Below are 23,879 nucleotides of genomic sequence, written 5' to 3' on the forward strand. Positions count from 1 at the left end.
GCTTTAACTCCTTATTTGCTTTATATCTAGGGCAAGATTTTCAACCTCCCTGTTTCTCAGATTCTCCACCCTGAAAGGTAGACAAGAGCTCCTTACCTGGAAGGCGGCTATATGCCATGCCCTCTTCTTCTCCACCACAGCATTCTAAATCTTTGCTCACAATCTGTCCACCACAGCACTGCTGGCCATAGCCATCATGAAGCCTCCCAGCACAGCAAATCTGGTTTCCTGAGGAGGAGTAAGGCATTTTGCCACAGCAGGAGTCACCGATGCCAGTGGAAACCCGATTGTGCTGTTCATCTGGACAACATACTTCACCTGTCAATTTAGGACAATAACAATCATTGCATAGTTAAAAAAATATGCTTTGACTCACAATGAAATTTTATCAGTCGTATTGCAGATGCCAACTGGTTGATGGAACTATTAGAAAGAATGCTGTCATTTTGGAGTTGCAAAATTTCAATACGACTTAAAAATTTTTGTATTAAAGAGGTATAAACATGTATCTACTCATATACACAGGTGGTAACTTAGAAGTAACGCTATGCTGCCTATTTCCTCTCTCACCCTAAGAAATGTGTACATTAGGTCTGGTAATGTGATTAAGTAACATTACAAAAAAGTTTGTCCACAAATACTTTTCTATCTATGTCATGTATTTTTCTGGAAAGTGGAGTGGATTCAGAAATTAACCTAAAAGTTGGATTCCCTGGATTATGTTTTTTTAACCAATTTATAATCATTTAAGCAAACAAAATACTTTCAATGTGAAGATCAATTAAAAGAGAGGAGATAAAAATACTATATTCAAGTCAGCACATCAGTACTTTGCTGGGCTGTGGCAGACACTGAATTTCACTAATGTAGTTGCACCCACATGCTCCCTTTGCATGATATTCCAGGAAACTTGAAAAAAGAATAAGATAGTCTTTTGCCTAGTGCCATGGTACCAAAGTTTAAATTTTATAAATGTCAATAGGCAGCATTTGTGGGGGTAGGAAGATGCTCTAAAAGAGAGAACAACTCCAAAGGACAAAAAAAAAATTTTTTTTCACCTTTTAAGGATACCTTGGAAAGGACTACTAACAACTTGGTGGATCTAAAATTAAAACTGTATTGCTCCTCTCTAGCTCATGACCTAACTCTCAGTTGACCTCCTTTCTGAACCCTTGGACCCTGACTCTCTCTTCCCTCTTGCCTCACTCTTCTTTTTTTTTGTGTCTTCAACAGATCCTCCTCTCTTCACTTCACCCTTTAAAATATACCTTTCTCCCTGGACAATATTCCTTCATTTTATCTTATAAGGTCTATAAGTATATAGGCCAGCCTCTGGCAGGTCTTAAAGCTCTAAACCATGATCCAGATAAGATTTACATAATCTAGTTAATGACATGCCAAACCTTAATAAAAGGAAGACTCAAATTCACTAAAATAATTAGGATTCCCTTAAGAATTTATGGTCCTGGACTTCCTGATCTTTATCAATTAGTTTATCTATGTTTGAGGTCGAAATATTCTAAAGCTTGGTTAGTAAAAACAAGATGACTTGCTTACCAAAATGATATTAAAAATATGGGGTAATATTTATCTATGGATACATATGTAAAGAACATGAAAAAGTAGGAACAAGAATGCCTAGCAAGTATCCTTGAAGTCTTTCTTATCCATATTCATTGGTCAAAAATCCATTCTAGTAGATGAAATGTACAAATTACTAGAAATGCACAACCTAAAAGACTGAATCATGAAGAAATAGAAATTTGGAATAGACCTATAACTATTAACAAGATTGAATCACTTATTAGAAACCTCCCAACAAAGAAAAACTCTAGACCAGATGGTTTCACTGGTGAATTTTACCAAACATTTAAAGAATTGATATTAATCCTTCTCAAACTCTTCTAAGAAACTGAAGAGGAATAAATACATCCTAACAAAATTTATGAGGTCAGCTTTGCCCTGATGCCAAAACCAGACAAGATAATTTAAGAAAGAACAAAGCAAAAACTACAGACCAATATCTCTTATGAAACTGATGTAAAAATCCTAACAAAATGCTGGCAAACTGAATTAAAGAGCATATTTATTTATTTATTTATTTATTTATTAATTTATTAATTTATTAAAGATTTTATTTATTTATTTGACACAGAGAGAGAGATCACAAGTAGGCAGAGAGGCAGGCAGAGAGAGAGGAGGAAGCAGGCTCCCCACTGAGCAGAGAGCCCGATGCGGGGCTCGATCCCAGGACCCTGAGATCATGACCTGAGCTGAAGGCAGAGGCTTTAACCCGCTGAGCCACCCAGGTGCCCCTAAAGAGCATATTTTTTTTTTTAAAGATTTTATTTATTTATTTGACAGACAGAGATCACAAGCAGGCAGAGAGGCAGGCAGAGAGAGAGAGAGAGAGAGAGAGGGAAGCAGGCTTCCTGCGGAGCAGGGAGCCCGATGCGGGGCTCGATCCCAGGACCCTGAGATCATGACCTGAGCCAAAGGCAGCAGCCCAAACCACTGAGCCACCCAGGTGCCCCCTAAAGAGCATATTTAAATGATTATCCAACATAACCAAGTGGGATTTATTCCTGAAAAGAATGCAAAGATGGTTCAGTACATGAAAGTCAGTGTGATATACCATATTAACAGAATGAATAAAGAAAAACACAAGATTACCTCAAATGACATAGAAAAAAAAAATTTGACAAAATTCAACACTATTCTATTATAAAAACATTAAATAAAGTAGGTATAGAAGGAAACTACCACAACACAAAACAGAGCATATATGAAAAACCCACAGCTAACATTATAATCAACAGTGAAAGTTTTTCTCTTAAGATCAGGAAGACAAGGCTGTCAGCTTTTGCCACTTCTATTCAACATAATATTGGGACTTATAGCCAGAGCAATTAGATAAGAAAAAGAAATTAGGAACATCCCAACCAAAAAGGAAGGAGTAAAATTATCTCTGTTTATAGCAATGCAATTTTATATGTAGAAAACCCTAAAGATTCCACAAGAAACCTGTTAAGACTAATAAAAGAATTCAACAAAATTGCAGGATACAAAACCAACACATAAAAATTAGTGTTTCTATACACAAAACCTGAACAATCTGAAGAGGAAATTATTTTTAAAAAAGTAATTCCACTTATAATAGTTTAAAAAATACTTAAGAATAAGCTTAACCAAGAAGGTAGAAGACTTGAACACTGAAAACTACAAAAGGTTGATGAAATAAATTAAAAAAGACACAAATAAATTTGACATCCCATGTTCATGGATCAGAAGATGATACTGTTAAGATGTCAATACTACCCAAAGTGATCTACAGATTCAATGCAATCTCTATCAAAATCCCAACAATATTTTTTGCATAAATAGAAAATCTATCCCCAAGTTGCAATGGAATCTCAAGAACCCCAAATAGCCAAAACAATTTTGAAAAAATAAAAAACAAAGTTGGAGGTCTCACACTTCCTCATTTCAAAACTTACTATAAAGATACAATCAATACTACAAAGATACAATTAATAATCAAAATGGTGTGGTCCTGGTACAAACACAGACATACAGACTGATGGAACAGAATAGAGAGCCTAGAAATGAAACTACAAAAATAACCAAATAATTTTCAACAAGGGTGTCAAGACCATTCAATGATGAAAGGACTATCTTTTCAGCAAATGGTCCTTGGAAAAATAAATATTCACTTGCAAAAGAATGAAGTTGAATCCTTATCTTATATCATGTACAAAAATTAATTCAACATGGACCAAAGACCTGAATGTAAAGATAAAATTACAAAATTCTTAGAAGAAACATAAGGGGAGATCTTCAAGACATTGGACTTGGCAATAATTTATTGATTATGACATCAAAAGTACAAGGCAACAGAAGAAAAATAGATGTATTGCACCTCATCAAAATTTAAAAGTGTTATGCATCAAAAGACATTACTGACTGTATAAAAAGGCAAACCATAGGAGAAAATATTTGTAAGTTATATAACTGATAAGGGACAAACACCCCAAATTTCCAAAAAATTCCTGTGACTCAGCAACAAAAACCACAAACAACCCATTAAAAAAATGGCTAGAAGACTCATACAGATATTCCTCCAAAGAAGATGTACAGATGGCCACTAATCATATGGAAAGATGTTGAATATTTTTAATTATTAAGAAAATGCATATCAAAATCGCTATGAGATACTACTTTATAGTCAGAAAGAACAGCTATTATAAAATAAAGAAACAGAAAATAATATGTCTCCAAGGAATTAGAGAAGTTGGGTCTTTTGCATATAATAAATTGCACGTTGTTGTGGAGAATATAATATAATATAATATAGCTTCTGTGAAAAACACTAAGGCAGTTCCTCAAAAAATTTCACACAGAATTTTCTTATGATCCAGGAATTTCACTTCTGAGTATAAAGTTAAAAAAAAAATATAAGCAAAGCAGGACTCAAACAGGTATTTGTACACCAATGTTCATAGCAGTATTGTTCACAAAAGTCATAAGGTGGAAACAATCCAAATATTCATCAGTAGATGAATGGACAAAGAAAACGTGGTATATCCATACTTTGGAATGCTATTCAGTCTGAAAGACAAAAGAAATTCTCACATATTTTAGAATACAGATGAACCCTGAAAACATAGTATGTGTATATGAAGTACACAGAGTAGTCAAATTTATAGAGTCCGAAAATAGAATGGTCATTGTCAGGGGCTAGGGGCTAGGGACGACAGGGAGTTAATGTTTAATGGAAACAGAGTTTCAGTTTGGGAAGATAAAATGTTCTGGAAATGGTGGTGGTGGTGATTGCACAACCATGTGAATATACTCAATGCTGTTGAAATATGCACCTAAAATGGTGAAAATTATAAATTTTGTTATGTATACTTTACTACAATAAAAAAGTCCAGTTCCATACACAGGGGAAACATAATTCCATGCCTAGTTTCAGAGACCACTTAGCTACCAGAAGGAATACTCTGTTCTCAGTAGAAGTCAAGATTTCAATAATTCCTTGGAAATCAGAAGATAGGAGAGTAGACGATGTCTTCTCTCTAAATTAGAAGAACTTGATGAGCACTTGGAAGATACTTTGGCTCACAAAAAAGAAAAAAAATGGATCAAATTAATAGATTTCAGATTAAGCAACTAAATAAAGGATGAACAAGGACATATCCATGTCTAGTCTACACAAAGACGAATGTCATTTTTGTAAGGAAAGGGGACCCTGGAAGAACATTTGCTCTACTTTAGCTAGAAAGAATTAAAAAAGGACAAAGACAAACACTGGCTGGCACAAGAACCTCTTTCTGTTAAAGCAGCTGCTCTGGTCAATCCATAACTGCCTTTACCACAAAAAAAGAGAACTTTTCACGCAGTGGTAGAAACTGAAGTTTTCATATCTAATTGATATTGGGGTTACACTGTTATAAATTCTACTATGTTTCTATCATTCCTTCCTAGGAATAACCTGTCTCAGAGGTAGACATTTCAAATACATTCCAGACTCTCCCTTTGTCTTTGTCTTCTCTTTAATCAACATACTTTTCTGCTAACTTTGTATTTTTTCCACTTTGGTGCATTTGATGGGAGGAAATTTTTTTTGTTAATGGGATGCTAGGACTAAATTTGTATACACAAACCTGTTTCTTGAACTCCCACCAGAATCCCCAGCCTATAATTTGATGATGGCACAGGCTAACTATCTAATTCCTGATGACTTCATGATCTACATTTCAGACCTTGAATCTGTCTTCAAGAGTCACTGGGGCAAGGAGAGCTTAGATATGGGATCCATAGAAGAGGTTAAACCCTTAAAGGTCTCTATAAATCTCTGTCCTTCTTGAAACTGGCTAAAAATTCACTAAAAAACAAATGGTGGTTGTTGAAAAAAATCAGGTCCATTGTACCCACATAACTCCAGAAAAGACTTCTTATTCCCTATTGTAATCCTTATAATATCTCATTCATTCCATCCAAAAAATAAATGACTTGTATACTACTTTGTCCAAGATTTAAGGGCCATTAACAAGATTGTGCTTCCTCACTTCCCATAGTTCCCAACCTAATACCATCCTCTCTCTAGTCCCTGTGACAGTTGCTTAGAGTCATAGATCTATGGGTAGCAGTTTTTCATATACTCTTGCACTCACACTCCCAGTATCTTTTTTTATTCACTTGGGATAATTATGCCCCAAGAGTTTACAGAAATGCCTCTTTAATTTTCATAATTATTTTACCATAGCATTAGAGTGATAAGCAGAATATGACCTCCCAGAGATGTCCATGTACTAATCTCTGGAATCTGCGAATATGTTATGTTAATGACCAAAGGGGATTAAAGCAGCATGATGGAATTGAGCTTGATAATGCTATGTGAGAAAGGACTGAGTACTAACGCAAGGCTGGAAGATGGTAGGAGGCCCCTAGTCAAGGAATGTGTGGGCAGCCTCTACGAGGTGGAAAAGGATTCTTTAAGGCAGTCTGGCTTGATACACTGTTTCTGGCCCATTGAGACCCATTTGGAACTTCTGACCATGAGAAATGTCAGGTAATAAAATTGTTTTGTTTTAAGCCACCACGTTTCTGGTAATTTGTTACAGGAGCCCTAGGAAACTAATACACTAAAGATACTTGGTTTCCGCTTTAAAACTGCACTCTTACACAATGTGTGGATGATCTTCCCTTATGTTCCTGTGAAAGCTTGACAAATTGATTCTCTGTATTTGTTGACAGTGGTAGCACAGAAATGACATAGTTTCCAAGCATCCGTATTTTCAGAACAAAGCGCATTTCCTAGGGTCTGGATTTGAAACTGTGAGGTCATGCAAAATAGAAAGTCTCTTTCTCTTTAAAGGTTGGAAGCTATTTGTGACTTCCCTAGTCAAATGCTGAAAGCCAGCTTAGATAAAGGATTGCTTGGTCTCTTAGAATCAACAAGAATCAATGAGGATTCCTGGGCTCATAGGATCTCAATGTCCATTAGACATTTGATTCTTAGCTTTTACGAACTGGTTGCCCTTTAACAGAATTGGATAAAAGTGGACACAACTGAGTCTTTGCTCTAGAATAATTCATAAGAGACTATCTCTTGTCACCTACAGGATGCCTCTTAACCTCATGTACTCTAATGCTCCCCAATTCTTATCAACCTTTCCTTCTATTTGCACACGAAAACTTTGGGGGGTCTAATTCCAGAAGTCAGAGAAATCAGAGACATAAATTTCCCACTAATATTACTTAGTTTAAATAACCTAATGAAGGTCAAACAACTAATAAGTGAAAGAAATGAGATGTGAAGCCAGGCAGTTTGACCCCAAAGTCTGTCATTTTTATCCAATCGTTACTCAGCATCAAACCAGCAAACCCCTATACAGAATTTTCTTTTATTAGAATATGATCATATACATTATTACCTGAAATAACGACCTTAGTCTCTAACTGGGACGTTTTTGCTTGCTTTCTTTAAATAGGAATTTTCAATGTAATTTTAATGGAGATAAATTTTCTTTCTTTCTGTGCTACCAATATGCCAGAAAAGCATATTAAATCACATGTATGAAGTCATCACATTATTATATAATACAGTATCTCTAATGGATCAATCTAATTTTTAATCATATAAATTTCAATCTCCACTAACAGAGTGACTTGATCTTGTTCCTATGTCTTACTTTTCCTATTTATAGAATAGAAATAGAATTCTAAGGCATATGACTTTAACATTTTTTAACATTTTATTAAAAAAATCACCCATTTAAAATTGACCTATTGGGGTGATGCATAATTCTATGAATTTTAACATAAAGATACAATTAGGATACAGATGAGTTTCATCACTCCCCCGAACTCTATACTATTCTTTCAGTCATGCCTCCTCTCAACTGTCACCATTGGCAACCACCGATTTGTTCCCCACTGCCACAGCTTGTCCTTTCACATGTCATATAAATGGAATCTCCCAGGACATAACTTTTGAGCCTGGCTTCTTCCTTTTCCTTTGCCTTTCCTTTCTTTTCTCTTTCTTCTGTTTTTCCTTTCCTTTCCTTTCCTTTCTTTCTTTCAGATTTTATTTATTATTTGACAGAGTGCGAGCACAAGCAGGGGTAGCAGCAGAGGAAGTGGGAGAAGCAGGCTGTCCACTGAGCAGGCAGCCTGATGTCTGGCTTGATCTCAAGGACCCCGGGGTTATGACCTGAGCTGAAGGCAGACACTTAATGGACTGAGCCACCCAGGAGCCTCAAGACTGGCTCCTTTCACTCAGCATAGTATCTTTCTGGTTTTTATTAGTAGTTTGTTCCTTTTGATTCCTGGGTAGTATTCCTTTGTGTGGATACACCACAGTTTGTTCCTTTACCCACTGAAGGACATTTGAGCTATTTCTGGTTTTGGGCAATTATGAGTAGAACTGCTATAAACACTTGTGAGCAGGTTTTTGTATAAACACAAGTTTTCATTTCTCTAGGGAAATTACCAAGGAGTGGGTCAGGGCATAATCAGTTTTCTCTGAAGGTATGAAATCCTGGAATGTAGGGGACAGTTGGCTTAGTTGCCAGTCTTTAAAAGGATCCTTTTTAAAAAAAAGATTTTACTTATTTATTTGTCAGAGAGAGAGAGAGCACAAGCAGGGGGAGCAGCAGGCAGAGGGAGAAGCAGGGTTTCGCTGAGCAAGGAGCCCAATACAGGACTCCATCCCAGGACATGGGATCATGTGGGATCATGATTTGAGCTAAAAGCAGATGCTTAATAGATTGAGCCATCCAGGCATCCCTTTTCTTCCTTCCTTCCTTCCTCCCTCCCTCTTTCTTTCTTTCTTTCTTTCTCTTTCTCTCTCTCTCTCTCTCTCTCTCTCTCTCCTTCCTTCCTTCTTTTCTTCCTTCCTTCCTAAGGATTTTACTTATTTATTTATCAGAGAGAGAGAGAGTAAAAGGATCCTAAAACACGGTATGCATAAGCAGAAGGAAATTCTAATTTTTTCTTCTACTAGAGGCCAAAAAAGGAGGAAAGACCTTATTGTGAGCAGTGAAGTCATTGTACTTGTTACCATCCTCTGGGTAAAAGGATTTTGAAACTTGGTCTCAAATGTGGTTGCATGTTTTTTAAATCTCCACAGCCAGAAATCAGTGTATTTTCTTGGCAAACTTTAACATAACCTACCACATGGTAGAGGGGCAGCATAGTTAGTTAAATATCATTTAGGACAACTGTGGGTTTAGAAGAAACATTGTGTGTGTGTGTGTGTGTGTGTGTGTGTGTATATATGGGAAAATCTATATTTTGGGGAAAACCAACATTTTTTAAAGCCAGTTTTTAGGATAACAAATATTAATTAGTTTAGATATTTTCTTATTCAGTCACTGACAGAAGAAAATGCTTTATAAAAAGAGATGTGGATTATATCAATGAGAACCAAAAATGATCCTTTTTCCCTCAAAAAAAGGTCTATTAGATGTAAGATACAAGGATCAGTCACCTTCTCATTAACCTCTCAAAATGAATCTATTCCACAACAGGCTTGAAAATGTTTTCTCTCTAAAAGCTACCATGCAGTCTTCACAGTTAATTGTTATTCTTATCAAAGAATGACCCACATTAACATTTAGCTTGAGGTCATTAGCATATTTATAAAAAAAGGGGAGTGGAATAAGCATTCTTTCCTCTGCCACTCTTTGTTGTAGAGTGCTATAAAGGAAAGTTGTGAGAAAAATATGAAGTAAATATTATTAACTAATATTTCAGACTTATCTATAAATATCAAAATGCCTATATCCATCTTAGCCTGGAACTGACAGAGTACTGATTGAATTTTAATTGCATTTAGATACAAGATGGTTTGGGGTCACTATGCTTTCTTTCTTGATGTAAACAGTGTTAAAGTAGTTAACAAAGACCATTGGCTGAGGACAGAGGTCACAATATAATCTCTTCATTTAGGTACATTGAGATTAATGATTGCAGCAAAACACTCTCTTTGATTATCCCATGAGATTGCATTTTTTTTCCCCTTGACACTATGGTAGGCATTCTAATACTGTGATAAATGAACTACTTAAAAGGAATCCAGATATGGACCATGCTCAACAGTTTGGAAGTTACTGAAATGTTTGAGTTTTGAATGAGCATGTGTCATATACAGATCAGGAAGGTTTTGAAAACTCTTGCTTCAAAAATTACTTATTAAAAAGTTTTGTATAATGTCAATAAATGACTTTTGGACTTTCATGGTTTATTTTATCTTCAGGAAAAAAAGAGTTAAGATTATTTGAATTTCTTTTCTTTTCTTTTCTTTTCTTTTTTAAGAAAGAGGGAGAGACTACAAGGGCAGGGAGGGGCCCAGGAAGAGGGAGAGAGTCTTAAGCAGACTGAAGTGCTGAGCATGGAGCCCACTGCAGGGCCTGATCCCACAACCTTGAGATCATGACACGAGCCAAAGCCAGGAGTCAGATGCTCAACTGACTGAGCCACCCAGGAACCTTGGAATTTTTTTCTTTTAATTAGATTGTTTTCTTAGCTTGAAATCTGACACTTGTGTTAAGACTGAGAAGGGTGAAACGCAAATCTAAGAGTTAACAGACATGATGAATACAACCAATGATTTTTCATCAATGTTAAGGGACAGAGAATATTTTCTTAGTTTCAACAGTTCACTGCAAATCATAATATCAAAAATTTTCATGAGACTTGGTAATAAAACCCCTATTATTTAGTTCTATGTTAGAATTAGAGAAAATCCTGGTATGGTCCATTAGTCTAAACAACAGGAAAGAAGACAACAGAACATGCCCATCGCATCTATATAATTATATTTTTTTATATAATTTTTTATTTTTTATAAACATATATTTTTATCCTCAGGGGTAAAGGTCTGTGAATCACCAGGTTTACATACTTCACAGCACTCAACAAAGCACATACCCTCCCCAATGTCCATAATTCCACCCCCTTCGAAGAATAAATGAAACAAGATGGGATTGGGAGGGAGACAAACCATAAGTGACTCTTATATAATTATATTTTTCAGGGCAAATTTTTGCAGGGGAAAGAATATCAGAAATGTAGCAGAAAACTCCCAAAGTGTAAACTATTTTGAGAGAGTAAAGCATTTGGCGGAGTTTGATTAGTTGTTAACACGATAATTTCAGGAGAAAGAAGTTATCCTTTTCTACAAAATCCTTATTTCCAACACCATTGTTTTTTCTTACTTGGAAAATCTAGTTGATTAGGAGTTACTTAATTATGAAAGTATTTTTTGCAAAAGAATAAGAACAGCATGGCTATAAAGACAGATTTGTCTATTAGTATTAAGAAAAAATTATGAAGATTAGAGAGTCTCTGCCTTAAATAAACTTGCATATATTTAATGACCTCACCTTCCCTTTTTGCTCTAGTATTTTTACAAGAGAATGCTCTCTCACATACCTTGGAAAAGCATATTTATGCCAAACACAAAGGTACACTGAACAATAACCTGAATTAACTGGATGTTTAACATAAATTCCTAGTTAAACTAGGTATCCTGAAGCATTCAGCTTTTCTCGGACATCTTCTCTTTATCCCATATCTGTTTTCTTCGCTTCTGAAGACACAGGCATTAAACTTAGGTGGTAGAAAAAAAAAATCTGTATTGTCAATGGCTTTCTCAGGATAAATAGTAACTGTCAGTGGCAGTAATGAAGAGGTTTAGAAGTCTGAAATAGTCACTTTAAAAACTATGTTAACATATATTAACATATTTTGGTTTCTAAGAAAAAATATTTGACTTTTTCTTTTTCCCCCATTGTTTGGCTTCTTAAAGTCCACAGATGAGTGAAATCTATGGTATTTGTCTCTCTTTGTCTGGCTTATTTTGCCTAGCATTATACTCTCTAGCTCTATCCACTGGGTTGCAAATAGCAAGATTTTATTCTTTTTGAAGGCTAAGTAATAATCCATATACCACATCTTCTTTATCTGTTCATCAGTCAATGGACATATGGGCTCTTTCCATAATTGGCTATAGCTGATAATGCTGTTATAAACATTAGGGTGCACAGATTCTTAACTACAGAAAACAAACTGGAGGGTTTGCTGGAAGGAAGGTCAGGGAGAGCATGGATTAAATGGGTGGTGGGTGTTGTGTGAGTACCGAGTATATACAAGTGACGAATCATTAAATTCTACACCTGAAACTAATATTACACTGTATCTTAACTAACTGGAATTTAAATAAAAACTTGGAAAAAATAAAGTAAATAACAGATTCAAAAAAAAAAAAAAAGTCGAGCTGAGCATGGATTTTGGAAAGGCATGCGCAGATCTGCCCTCCGGCTCTTCCACTCCCACGTCTCTGAGCCTGCTTTTGTTATCGATCCTTTCTGAATCTGTTTCCTTATTTATACACTTTAGATAAAATACCAATATCCTATAGTTGTGGGAAGTATATAAGGTATCATATGTAAAACCTTTAAATACAGAGCCTGCCAGAGAAATACCAAATGTTATCATCTTTATTCTCAATTTGTATAGTTTCGTGTAGTTGAAATTTGGACAGTGCATATTTGGTCACTCAAAACAAGAAAGAAAACGGGAGTGCGAGGAGGGAAAAGTCTCTCTTTGCTGTTCTTCGCAGCAACCTTCTTTCTGCCCCACCACAGACAGTGGACTCGTCTCCGATAAACAGAATTTGTGTTTATAATCCACCCAGGGACAATGCATGATTAGTCCAGAATAGGAATGGAGGAAATGAAGAATGGCTTCATGGGGTGGAACACTTAGAAATTCACAGAATTTATGGTGAAAATGCTTAGCCATGGGAAGAAATAAAGTGAAAAATAAAGGGAGTTACCAGGTCTTAATAAAGTTCCTTATGTGGTAGATACCATAAGTCCCTTGTGTTCCTTCTCTTTTAGTACCTACCTAGTCTTGCTTAGATTTCACCAAAGCTGAAAGAAGAAATGATATTTAAAAGCAGGCGGCTGGTTATGTGTTAGTCATTCAATTTTTGTTGAGGAGATGCTTGAAATAGTTGATGGGCATGAGTCATGGATTGGCTTTTTCAGGTTCCCAGACTACTGATGTAAGGGCCAAGGGCAGCCGCCCAAGATGGCCCATTCTGGCATGAAGATTTTTTTAAGCTAAAGGCAATCGAGACCATGAAGGCTGAAGAGAAACTTTTGCCCCTCCCTTAAATACATAGAAGAATCCAAATTGGCTGTCTTTCCCAGAATAAGGATTATTAGGAGAGATAAATTTCATCTGGGTGACCCATCTGTATGGCAGGGCAAACAGCTAATTACCAAACATCTGCTTTTCTTCTTGTTGCTCTGTGAATACATTCCTTTCCTCTGATGTCCCAGGTCCCTCCCCCCTCCCCCTTAGTTCAGAATGACATATAGACCTCATTTTGCCTGACTGTCCTCACTGTCTTTGGAATTTCATTGTTTGTGTGGATTCCTGGTAGGCACATTATTAAAACTGATGTTCTCCTGTTAATCAGTCCCCTGTCAATTTGGTTTCAGTCCAGCTAGAAGATGCTTGAAGAGGACGGGATTCTCGCTCCCCAACACTGAGCACACCTGCAAATGATCCTCACCTGGTAGCATTCTGGCATAATACCCAGAGCAGCAGTGATGATCTGGTTGAGCCTCTCGTATTCGGCCGCCACAACAAACCGCAGTTGAATTCAAAACGAATGGGATATATTTCTCTTCACAGCAGTGGTGCCCAGGCTGGGGGTCGTAGAGAACTCCATTACAGCAAACCTGAAGGTAGGAATTGGGGTTAAAAAAGTATCAGTTTAATTAAAAGTACCAGACCGTCCTATCTCATGTGATACAATTATACTCTAGTTGCCCTTGACCTGAGACCAAATGTAGTATATTAATGATAAAAATTCAAAAGTTTGAAAAATGCATTTTCCCAGTATCGTTTAAATTTTATATATGCTATGATACAATGTAGCTTTTTTAGACTTCAAGCATGTTTTGTGCTCTGTTATCACACTCTATAAATATGAATTCTCTTTTGAATGTCAGTGCTCCCAATGTAAAGAGGATTTAGAATTGCAAGTGAAAAATTGCCTTCATATATGTGTTTTTATTTTAATCAGTGTTTAATTTGAAAACACATTTATGGAAACCTCTCTCTCATCGATCTTTGCTTTTTTTTAAATAAATAGCCTTTTCCTTAAAATTTATATGATCATTTATTTACAAACCCAATCTTCAGACAAGGTAATCTCAACAGACTCTCACATTTACATATATATATATATATATATATATATATATATATATATACATGTACACACACACACACATATGACATATATATATGTATATGTCATAGGCCACCATATTAAAAAAAGAAATTTATATGGAAATTAATTTTGAAAAGCCCTTTTAATGATGTGTTTTTTTCCAGGAGCTGTAGAAGAAATTATGTGCTTGAACAATCAAATAATTATTTGCATGCTCACTTGAGGTCTGAGAGACTGACATTCTGTATATATAACAAATCAAATGCTAAATAGTTGCTGAAATGTAGCCTCAGAACCTACACTTGGCATAAGTCACGTAAATTAGATAGAAGCTTCCTGTGGCAGGCAAAATCAACCACTATTTAGAGGTGCTTCTCTTTTTCCATTTTGCACATCGCAATTTCTAGCTTGCACCAACTCGTGAATCAAGCTCAGTATAAAGTGGCAGAACGTGGGCTAAGTCTTCAAACACCACTAGTGTAGTACTTCATTCATTTTTCAAAAATTATCAAAGAACAAAGAAACAGCGCTCTTAAATTCAAAGTTTACCCCTGCAGGTAGCCATGCTAAATCAACTGTGATAAATTTCCTTTTCTGTATTTAGTTATTAGCAGTGAGGATTCAGAATTAGTCTCATGCCAGAGATAAACTGGGTGACCTTCTCTTTGATGCCATACTCTGTGTGAAAAGTAAATTTGAAATTATGACCCATGTGTAAGACTTAAGCACAAAATTGCCATGTGTTTATTTGGGGATTTAAGGATGCTGGTCATTTTTGCTTTCAGGGGAAAACAATGCTCACCTTCTTCTTGTTTTATGACAGTGACCTAAAATCTTGCTCTTTGTCGTGTGGTCTTAAAGGATTTGTTCAAGTCCAATTCTCATGAAGAGAATTTCTAGACATTGAAGTACATCTAGTCTTTTTCTTCAGTAAGCTTCTCTAGTCCTTATCATTTTCTTGTGGGATCTTCACTGGAATGTGTATTTAGTGTGGGTGCATTAGAACTGGTTCATCCCATCTTCCCACTGCCATTCTCAGGCTCCTTTAGCCACATGAAACTTGTGAATTTTTTCTAGTGCCTTTTGGTTCAGATCATTGGTGGGTCCCCAAAGTGATATGCTCAAGCAATTATTTCTCTCGGGAGGTCTCCACGTAAACAGAATTATTTCTTAATTTCTAATTCAAGTTTCAAGTTAGCTGTCTCAGAAAACATAAACGGAAATTTTACTAACTTGAGTTGATAAGTGTGTACCTAATATTTGAATAGCCTTTTCCTTGTTCTATAGTTTTCCTAAAGCAAGTCTATAATGTAGTGATTCTCAAAATACAGTTCCTGAAACAGATGCAAAGGATTCACCTGGGGACATGTTAGAAATGCAAATTTTCACACTCCACCCAAGATTTACCAAATTTGAGTTCCTGAGGGTGGGACCTGCAATCCGTGTTTTATTAAGCCTTCCAGGTCTGATGATCACTGGGGTTTGAATACATGGTAAGTTTTGCACATGTATTTCTAGTCCTCCTGATATTGTGGTGATTTAGCCTAAAAATTCTTAGTCTCTTTTCTGTCTCTTTCCAACTTCTCACCCAAGAAATATATATTCATAGTTAACTCTAAACAGAAATTTACAAACGATTGCTTTCTCTTGAGATTTTAATTGACTTCCTTTATTCTCTTTAACTGTCAATACCTGTGTATGTCCTTAATCCTTAAAAAGAAAAATAAGCCTTTGCTTAATGCATCGAAGATTTCTTTCTTTCTCCCAGAGAACATTTTTTTAATGGGCAAATTTATTCCAGCATTTTTCCCTTCAAAAATCCTGAATTTAATTTTATTTTATGGAGGTATGTTCATCACATAGTGTACATTTAATGGCCTAAAATTATGCAAAACTTAGGCATAATGGCAATTCAGGAGACTATGTACCAAAAAAAAGTATAGATAGTAACTGCTAGATTTAAAACATTTCTTAGATGATAGCCACTGCTTGGCCAGTGTCAGCTGTAATAATTTGTATTTTGATCCATATTGCTTCAACAACTCACTTCCTTAATTACTGTGTCTTTTTGCGGTGAATCTTTTGAATTTAGTAACAGCTTTAGTACATTAAATGTGTGGTGTTGTTGTTGACAAATAGGAACATTATTTCATTAGGTGAAATCCTACCTTCAAAGTAAGGATTCTCTGCATCATTTGTCAATAAAAGCCATTTGCAAACTCCTGTCTGGCTGTGTTATTGATCTGATTCCTAAACTGCAACTAATATGAACATTAATCTGCAAATGGCCATAATTTTAAAATATTTCCGCCAAACCATGGAAGGTCCTGCTCACAGTTACTCATCAGTGTCATGGAAACTAACAGCCAGTTGTAGCTGAATGGATTTGTTGCAAGGAAAATTCAAGTCATTCAATCAAATACAAATTCGGGAGTTCGTTGCCATTTCAATAAACTAATATTTCCTGTGAAGATGATAAAAAATGAGAAGGCTAAGATGTTCATGAGGAGGAAAGGTTTTTATGCGCATCCTTTCTTTTCCTTGGGGTCTTCCTGATAGACTAGTGGAAAAATTGATTATGACAAATCATGGTTTAGGAAGCAAGTGATTTCACCAGGAGTGTTTAGTGAGAAAAACATATTTCGCTGACTCATATGAAAAGATATACCTTAGCTTCCGGAGAATAGCACCTATGTCCACAGATGGTTTTAGGTTTTTGACACTTCACTGCCTTGCAGACCTCGCCCCTGTGGTCCTTTCTTAACTTCTGGGTTTTAGGGCATGAAAGCCATGTTTTACGTAAGACATCATATCCGAGAATGATACCATTTGGCTTCCCTGGAGACATCCAATCAACTTGAAGGGATCTGCAATGGATAGAATAATCAATACCTCTGAAAAGATAACATTTAACATCACTGCTCTCAGCCTCATGTACTTCCAGTTAATCTCCCAGATTGGTCAAAAGGTCCATTTTGTCAAGAACTTCTTAATTAAGAAGCTGCAGCAAAAGAATATATACAACTACCATACAGTATGTTTAGAGAATCAATGAAAACCATGGAAGCTTTTGGGAGGATAACATATGACAAGAGTCCAGTGATCTCTCACTCTAAACTACAGAGACAGGAGAGTACCACTGTTTTTGTTAATCAGGAAAACCAACAGGAAAATTTGGTTGGACAAGGAAAAATAAGACACAGGTAATATGAAAAGGTGGTAAATAAGGTGGAAATTAGAACATGTTGCAGACCTCATCTATACTTAAAATCACCATCTCCTTTGCCTTCCTTTCCCAGCTCACACATAGCTGTTCATAGATATATAGCTAGAAAACCACAGTGAGGGTCTCTGAAGGTTCCTAGGCAATTTCAGCTTTCTTAACACAGCCATCACCTGCCCCTTTTCCCTGTCTGTTAAACATGATGTCTGCAACTTCAGCAACTGCAACTGCAACTGCAGTCACTTGAGAAAGATCATAAGAATCTCCAAGAGAGGCACCATGATATTTGGTACAGGTGAACCAACACCAGCCACCATTTACAATCTCTGGAACTATTTACTTAAGCTGCTGTTGTTGAGTGTCTTTTTACCTGAAGCCAATATAATTGTGCAAATTGACAAAATCTTATTATCCGTGGATAAACTTACCAACTGGTAAACAAAAAAAAATCGATAAATGTATTATTTATAAATTATATCATGATAAACTAAATGTAATATCCTTCCAAATATACTTTGCTTAGACATATCTTGATATTTGACTAATATAAAAAGATTTGTTTCTCTAATAATTTTTTAAAAGATTATTTATTTATTTGAGACAGAAAGAGCACATGAGCATGGGGCAGTGGGGAGAGGAGAGTGAAAGGGAGAAGCAGCTCCTCAGTGAGCAGGAAGACCTACATGGGGCTGGATCGCAGGCCCCTGAGATTATGAGCCACACTGAAGGCAGAACCTTAACCTACTGAGCCACCCAGGAGCCCCTCTAATAATTCTTTAAATATCATAGTTGGACATGTTTTGTGGCAAGAAATATAGGAATTGGAAATTCCCATAACAAATATGTTTACATCATTGTATTCTATGGGATGCTTGATTTTTAAAAGTAGAGCAAAATCATTCTAAATATGAGTATACTATTTTGGGGGGGGGTTGGTATAAAATAAGGGCATAGTATTCACCTAAAACTTAACTGCAGTCTCAATGATCTATTAATATTTCTTTTGTTGAAATAAATGAAATTATAACATTAAGCTGTCCAATAGGAATCAACCCTGAATAAGATGATTTGCTCTCATGTTAATGTCATAGAACTTTCATTTTGCAGTTAGGACTACTTGCCAGAATGATACAGCCTAGATGACTCACCATACTATCTTTAGCATTTTTAAAATAAGCTCTATAAGCAGAATAGTTAAAAATTTTAATAAAGTCCCAGAGATTTGAATATGACATATTCTTGAAATTTTTTAGCATGGCAAAGGAAGCCTTCCTATTTTACATGGAAATGTAAAATAATAATTACTTTTATTCTCATTATTTTCAAAACAAGGGTAGAACTTTGACATTCAAGATGAATTCTATTTTTATAATTCTAAAATTTCCAACTATAACAATTAACCAATTACAAACAGTTATCAGGCACTTTTACATAGAAAACATTCCAGGAGGTAATTTGGAAGAGAGCAAGGACACATAAGCTTATATAAGCTATACTTTAAAGTTCTTACAATAAAAATCTTACAATAACTTATGTGACCACTTTTCTGCCATTGTGTTAAGTGGTATTTTTCTTATACCTTTCATTTTAAGAAGAAATGTATCTTTACAGGCAAAATTATGGACCCTATCAGAATTCCAAGTGACATCACATATTAGGAATTCAATTAAGCCCAAACATTTACATTAAAAAGCAGCAGTCAAGATAAACCTTGACATTTTAATAGACTGCTAAAAAAAAAAAAGAAAATCATTATTTCATTTTCTTGGGGGTACAAACATAACACATTCACTAATAAGACTCTGTAGATAGGAAATTAATGTCACCTACAAGAGAACAGTTTCATAGGTGACTTGTATAGTCACCATTATTATTCTAAGGTCTTTATCCAACTTTCAAAATTAATTCCACATTTTCCAGATACCTCTTTTGTATTCACTGCATAATCAACCACAGGAAAGACTACATTTAAGTGACATTCAAGGGTCTGACTTTTCTACAAAAGCCAGTGAATTAGTAAAGTCTAGAAAACACCAGGTAGAATACCACACCATTGTAACTTTTTCTTCTAGCAGAAAATAAGTGTGGAGTGAGACTACTTATATTTTTAGTGATAACATGAACAGTTTTGCTTTTGAGGATCTGAATCAGATACAAGAAGATAAATGATCAAAGAAGAGTAACAAGTTTAACACCTATACTACACCTCTCATTAGAACCAAAGAAAATGACACGGAACAACCTTTGGTTGCTGATTTGAAATGAAACGGGAAAATGACACAGAAAAACCTTTGGTTGCTGATCTGAAATGAAAGACATCTCTGAGAAATATGCACCACTATTATCTGGATTGATGGTTTCATTCCTTTAATGTTTAAGAGTAAAATAGAAGAAACACTCTTATACCATAGGCATGAACGTTAAATATCAGGGAAACAAACTGAAGCTTTTTGGTATAGATTAGTAAAGGCTGTATGCTCATGCAGAAAAGTCAACCAACTGTAAGTCCATGAATGGATTTTTTTGGTAGATCTGTTCATAAAGTCATGATTGGAGTATAATTAACTCCAGAACACTAGGAACTAAAATTAAGCTACCTTAATAAAGTTTCGGATGAAAGCCATTATATCTACACATATTTTGATACATGGATTCATTGATACTGTTCAGACATTTTAGTTGGAGTTTTTTTTTTTTTTTTTAAATTACATCACGTTGTTAGTTCATCTACTATTCTACTTCTGTTACTACTATATACTACTGTGGCCACCACCACAATAATCACTACTTTCAATTCTTAATTTGGGAAGTACAAAATAACATTGAGGATAGAAAGGAGTATGGAAAAAATCATTTATCACCCACCCTTATGCAGATGAATATTAACATGTTACATGCCAGACAGACTTTTTTTAATGAAGAATTAGGGTTCCCCTGGTATCTTTAATATTTTATTACCATTTTGTCAAAATGTTCTTGTTTGAACCAAAGAAAAAAAATCTTCATATACTTTGAGATATCAGTCTAGATTATGGATCTGGATTACCTGATCATGTTTACAAAGACTTTTTCCCCCCTTTATTTAACTTGGTTATTTTTGTCAGTTATTTATGTAACACTTAAATTCTTCCAGATTATGGCTATCACAAATCAGGTAACTTTTAATACAGGATTAAATAAATGTTGTATGATGAAAATATTAACTCTCATCTCTCAAATCAAGTCATTGCATATTTAATTATCTATGAGAATATTTAACATAACCTGTAATAGCTAAAAAATCAAAAGACAAAATATGAGTCCTTGGGTAATAGTTAATACAAAACACACATAAGCACAGATCACCGTTTCTAGACTAAACAGTGAGGATCTCATGGGACAAATGCCTGTGGACTTGAATTCAGGAATGAGGACGGGAAGGAAATGGCAGGAAAATCAACATAAGCCAAAGTCAAGGGTGGGCATCATCCTACATGTGTATGGAAGAGTGATGGGACCAACCTGCAGAATCAATAAGCTACATCTGGCAATAAAGGAGGGACAGTTGAATAAAAGAAAAAAGTTTATGGAGTCCCTCAGATACCATCTGGCGTTTGATAGCAAAGTGGTATGACTGTGCAATGTTGTCACTACCAGAAGATAAAGCCGCATGAGAATTAGTGACCTGACAGGTTAGAGACAGAAATGTCAGTGAGCTACATTAGTAACTCAAGGACAAATGAATGTTGAATGGGATTTCCCTCCTGTATGGGATTTTGAACTACAGCCCCAAACAGGATGACAGATAATGAGTTCCTCCACTTACAAGTGGGAAGTATTTCAACTCTAAAGGGAACATCAGGAGTCTATTGATTTCTGAAGATAAAACTGCTCTTTAACATTGGCCCAAAAGAGCCAATAACCCAAAATAAACAGAATTCTAAGAGAGTTTTAGAAGCTCTCACTAAATATTTAGTGAATATTTATTAAATGCCTCCTATATGCTGGGCACTGTTCTATATTCTTCAGTGAATAAGACAGATGAAATCTTCCTTTTATACAAAACTTAAATTTTCCTTGGTTAAGAAAGACAGTAAAGAAACACATAATTATATCATATGTCGGGTGGGTGGTCTGAGAAGGCCTGGGTCTTCCAGGCAGAAATTTCAAAGAAGGGAAGAAGCAAACCCAGAGGAGTTTCTAGGCATAGGGAGCAGGAGGTGTAAAGGCACAGAGACAGCAATGTGCTTGGCTTGTTGAAGAGTCAGTAAACCTAACAGGACTGGACTGGACTGAACAAGAGACAGAATATTGGAAAATGAGATCATGTGGGTGTCAGGAGGCTGGAATGGGTGTTTGCTGATGCTGTAGGATTCTGCACAACACAGAAATAACTGGATTTGTTTTTGAGTGTGTTGGAAAGCCATCGGAGGTTTTTGAGGCAAGGAGCAAAAGAGGCGTTATTTACTCAGTGAAGAGTGACATCAAATCCACCCCTTAAATTCTGCTAACACACGGGAAGCTGAAGAAGGCATTCCGAACATGTCACTTAGGGAACCCGGAAGCAGAGAAATGGGAAGCACTTGTTTCTCATGGTTGTACTTATTGAGATATAGAAATGTCTAAATCTAATCTATTGTTGTCCCAGGAGAATAGTAAGGAGTTCAGGAACAGCTTGACATGGAGCTTGACAGTCTATATAAGCAAAGAAAAGGTGCTTTCCTTTAGAGAAAGATAAGAGAATCCTGTGGCTAGGTATTATCCAGAGCAGCTGCAGTGGAAAGATAAAATGAAGAGTGCCACAGAGCACAGATCGTGAGGTTCTCTTCAACCATGCAATCCTGCAACTCACCTAGGCTTGAGCCAGCTTAAAGATATACTGCTCATGATGGCAGCCTTCTAGGAAGAGGAGACTCCAGAAAGAAGAGTCCTTGGGATGTCCTACTCTGTTGGCACCACAACAGATCAGTTACAGAGAGCAACCCTCATGTCTGGGAACTTGGATATGTGGAGATCCTCTCAGGACCTCTCAAGGGAAATGAAATTGTACAGAAAAGTGTCACCTGACACATGGAGGCCTTTGATGGTCACTCAGTGTTGTCAGTGAAATAATAACATTGACACACTAGATTAAAGGGGACAGGAAAGAAAAAGCAAAGAGAAGGGAATGGGCAAGGTGTGATCAAACTGAGCCTGTGACATGGTAGAATCTTTGAACCAGACATGAGCTTAATATTTTGCTGAAGACAGAAAAGACTTTTTAACACTGGATCATGAATCTTAATTACCAAAGTGAGACTCATAACTAAAAATAATACAAAAGCCATAAGATGTTTCTGAGAGACATTCAAGACTTGAAGAGAGGACAACCAAAGGGCTATGTTTAAGACAGCAAGTAGTGAGCAAAGAGCAAAGATTTTACCTCTCTGTATCTCAATGAATTGAGACAGCTACATAAATGGGTTACATAATCTTAAACGATGAAAACATGAGCCAGGGTGGTGGTGGTGGAAATGGAGATGAGGTCTCCATTAAGATGATGCGTCAAAAGGAAATGTACTAAAATTGCTATTTAGTCAACTCAGGAGATTAAAAAAAATTCCAAGATCTATGTCTGTAATAGCATGCAGGTGGTGGTGCATTTGTGAAAATGGCTGTTGGGAAAGATAATGAGTTAGGTGAGAATGAGCTGCTGAGGTTTGAGGTAGTGGAAGCGAAGTGTGGAGAGCACTACCGAAAATCAGTGGACAACTGCATACATGAGACTAGAGTGTAGGGAGAAAACAGGGCCAGAGACCTTTGAGACATTGGAATAACCAAAACTGTGATGTTTAAATTATCTGATTAGGAGGGAGAGCCTTTCTATTCAGGACACCCATAATGAATAAATGGATTTGGAATGGACCCAATAAAAGAAATGAATGGGTATTCAGAGTGCAGGGGACAGTGTAGCCCTTAAAGGCCAAAGTGTATGAGGAAGAGATGGATTTGGCTGAAATCCACACGGTCTACCTCAGGGACTAAGTAGCTTCTGAGGAAGTTAAAAGAGTTTGGGAAAGAGAGGTTGCTGAGGAAATGGCAGGGGTACTGACGGCAGGGACTTAAGAGTAAGCTCGCTATTCTGTAAGGTCTTTTAGTCAAACAGTGTGTCTGTTATCAGAACTCACTGGCTATTAAGATAATAACTGCTGGATTATAATATTGGATTGTATCTGTACAACGGTAGTAAATGTACCTCAAATGAGCCCTTTCAAGAGGGATCCTTTAAAGGCCCTAACAGAGGGATACCTGGCTGGCTCAGTCAGTAGAATATGCCACTCCTGAGGCTAGGGTTGTGAGTCTGAACATATGTTGGACATACAGCCTATGAAAGAAAGAAAGAAAAAATGAAAGAAAGAAAGACAGACTCTAACAGAA

General features: G+C 36.1%; 1 protein-coding gene across 1 annotated transcript in view; it reads right to left on the reverse strand.

Moving 5' to 3' along the window:
* USH2A (usherin) overlaps positions 1-23,879 on the reverse strand; it is a gene marked incomplete at its 5' end in the record, with an annotated part of 618,561 nt that overhangs the window by 166,262 nt on the left and 428,420 nt on the right. Inside the window, 3 exons of the mRNA XM_082703057.1 lie at positions 97-318; positions 13,595-13,763; positions 16,929-17,127. Of these exons, the coding sequence (XP_082559183.1) occupies positions 97-318; positions 13,595-13,763; positions 16,929-17,127 (590 nt within the window). The remainder of the gene's footprint in view (positions 1-96; positions 319-13,594; positions 13,764-16,928; positions 17,128-23,879) is intronic.

The sequence above is a fragment of the Mustela nivalis genome, assembly GCF_964662115.1.
Source record: "Mustela nivalis genome assembly, chromosome: 16".
Classification (NCBI taxonomy): Eukaryota; Metazoa; Chordata; class Mammalia; order Carnivora; family Mustelidae; genus Mustela; species Mustela nivalis.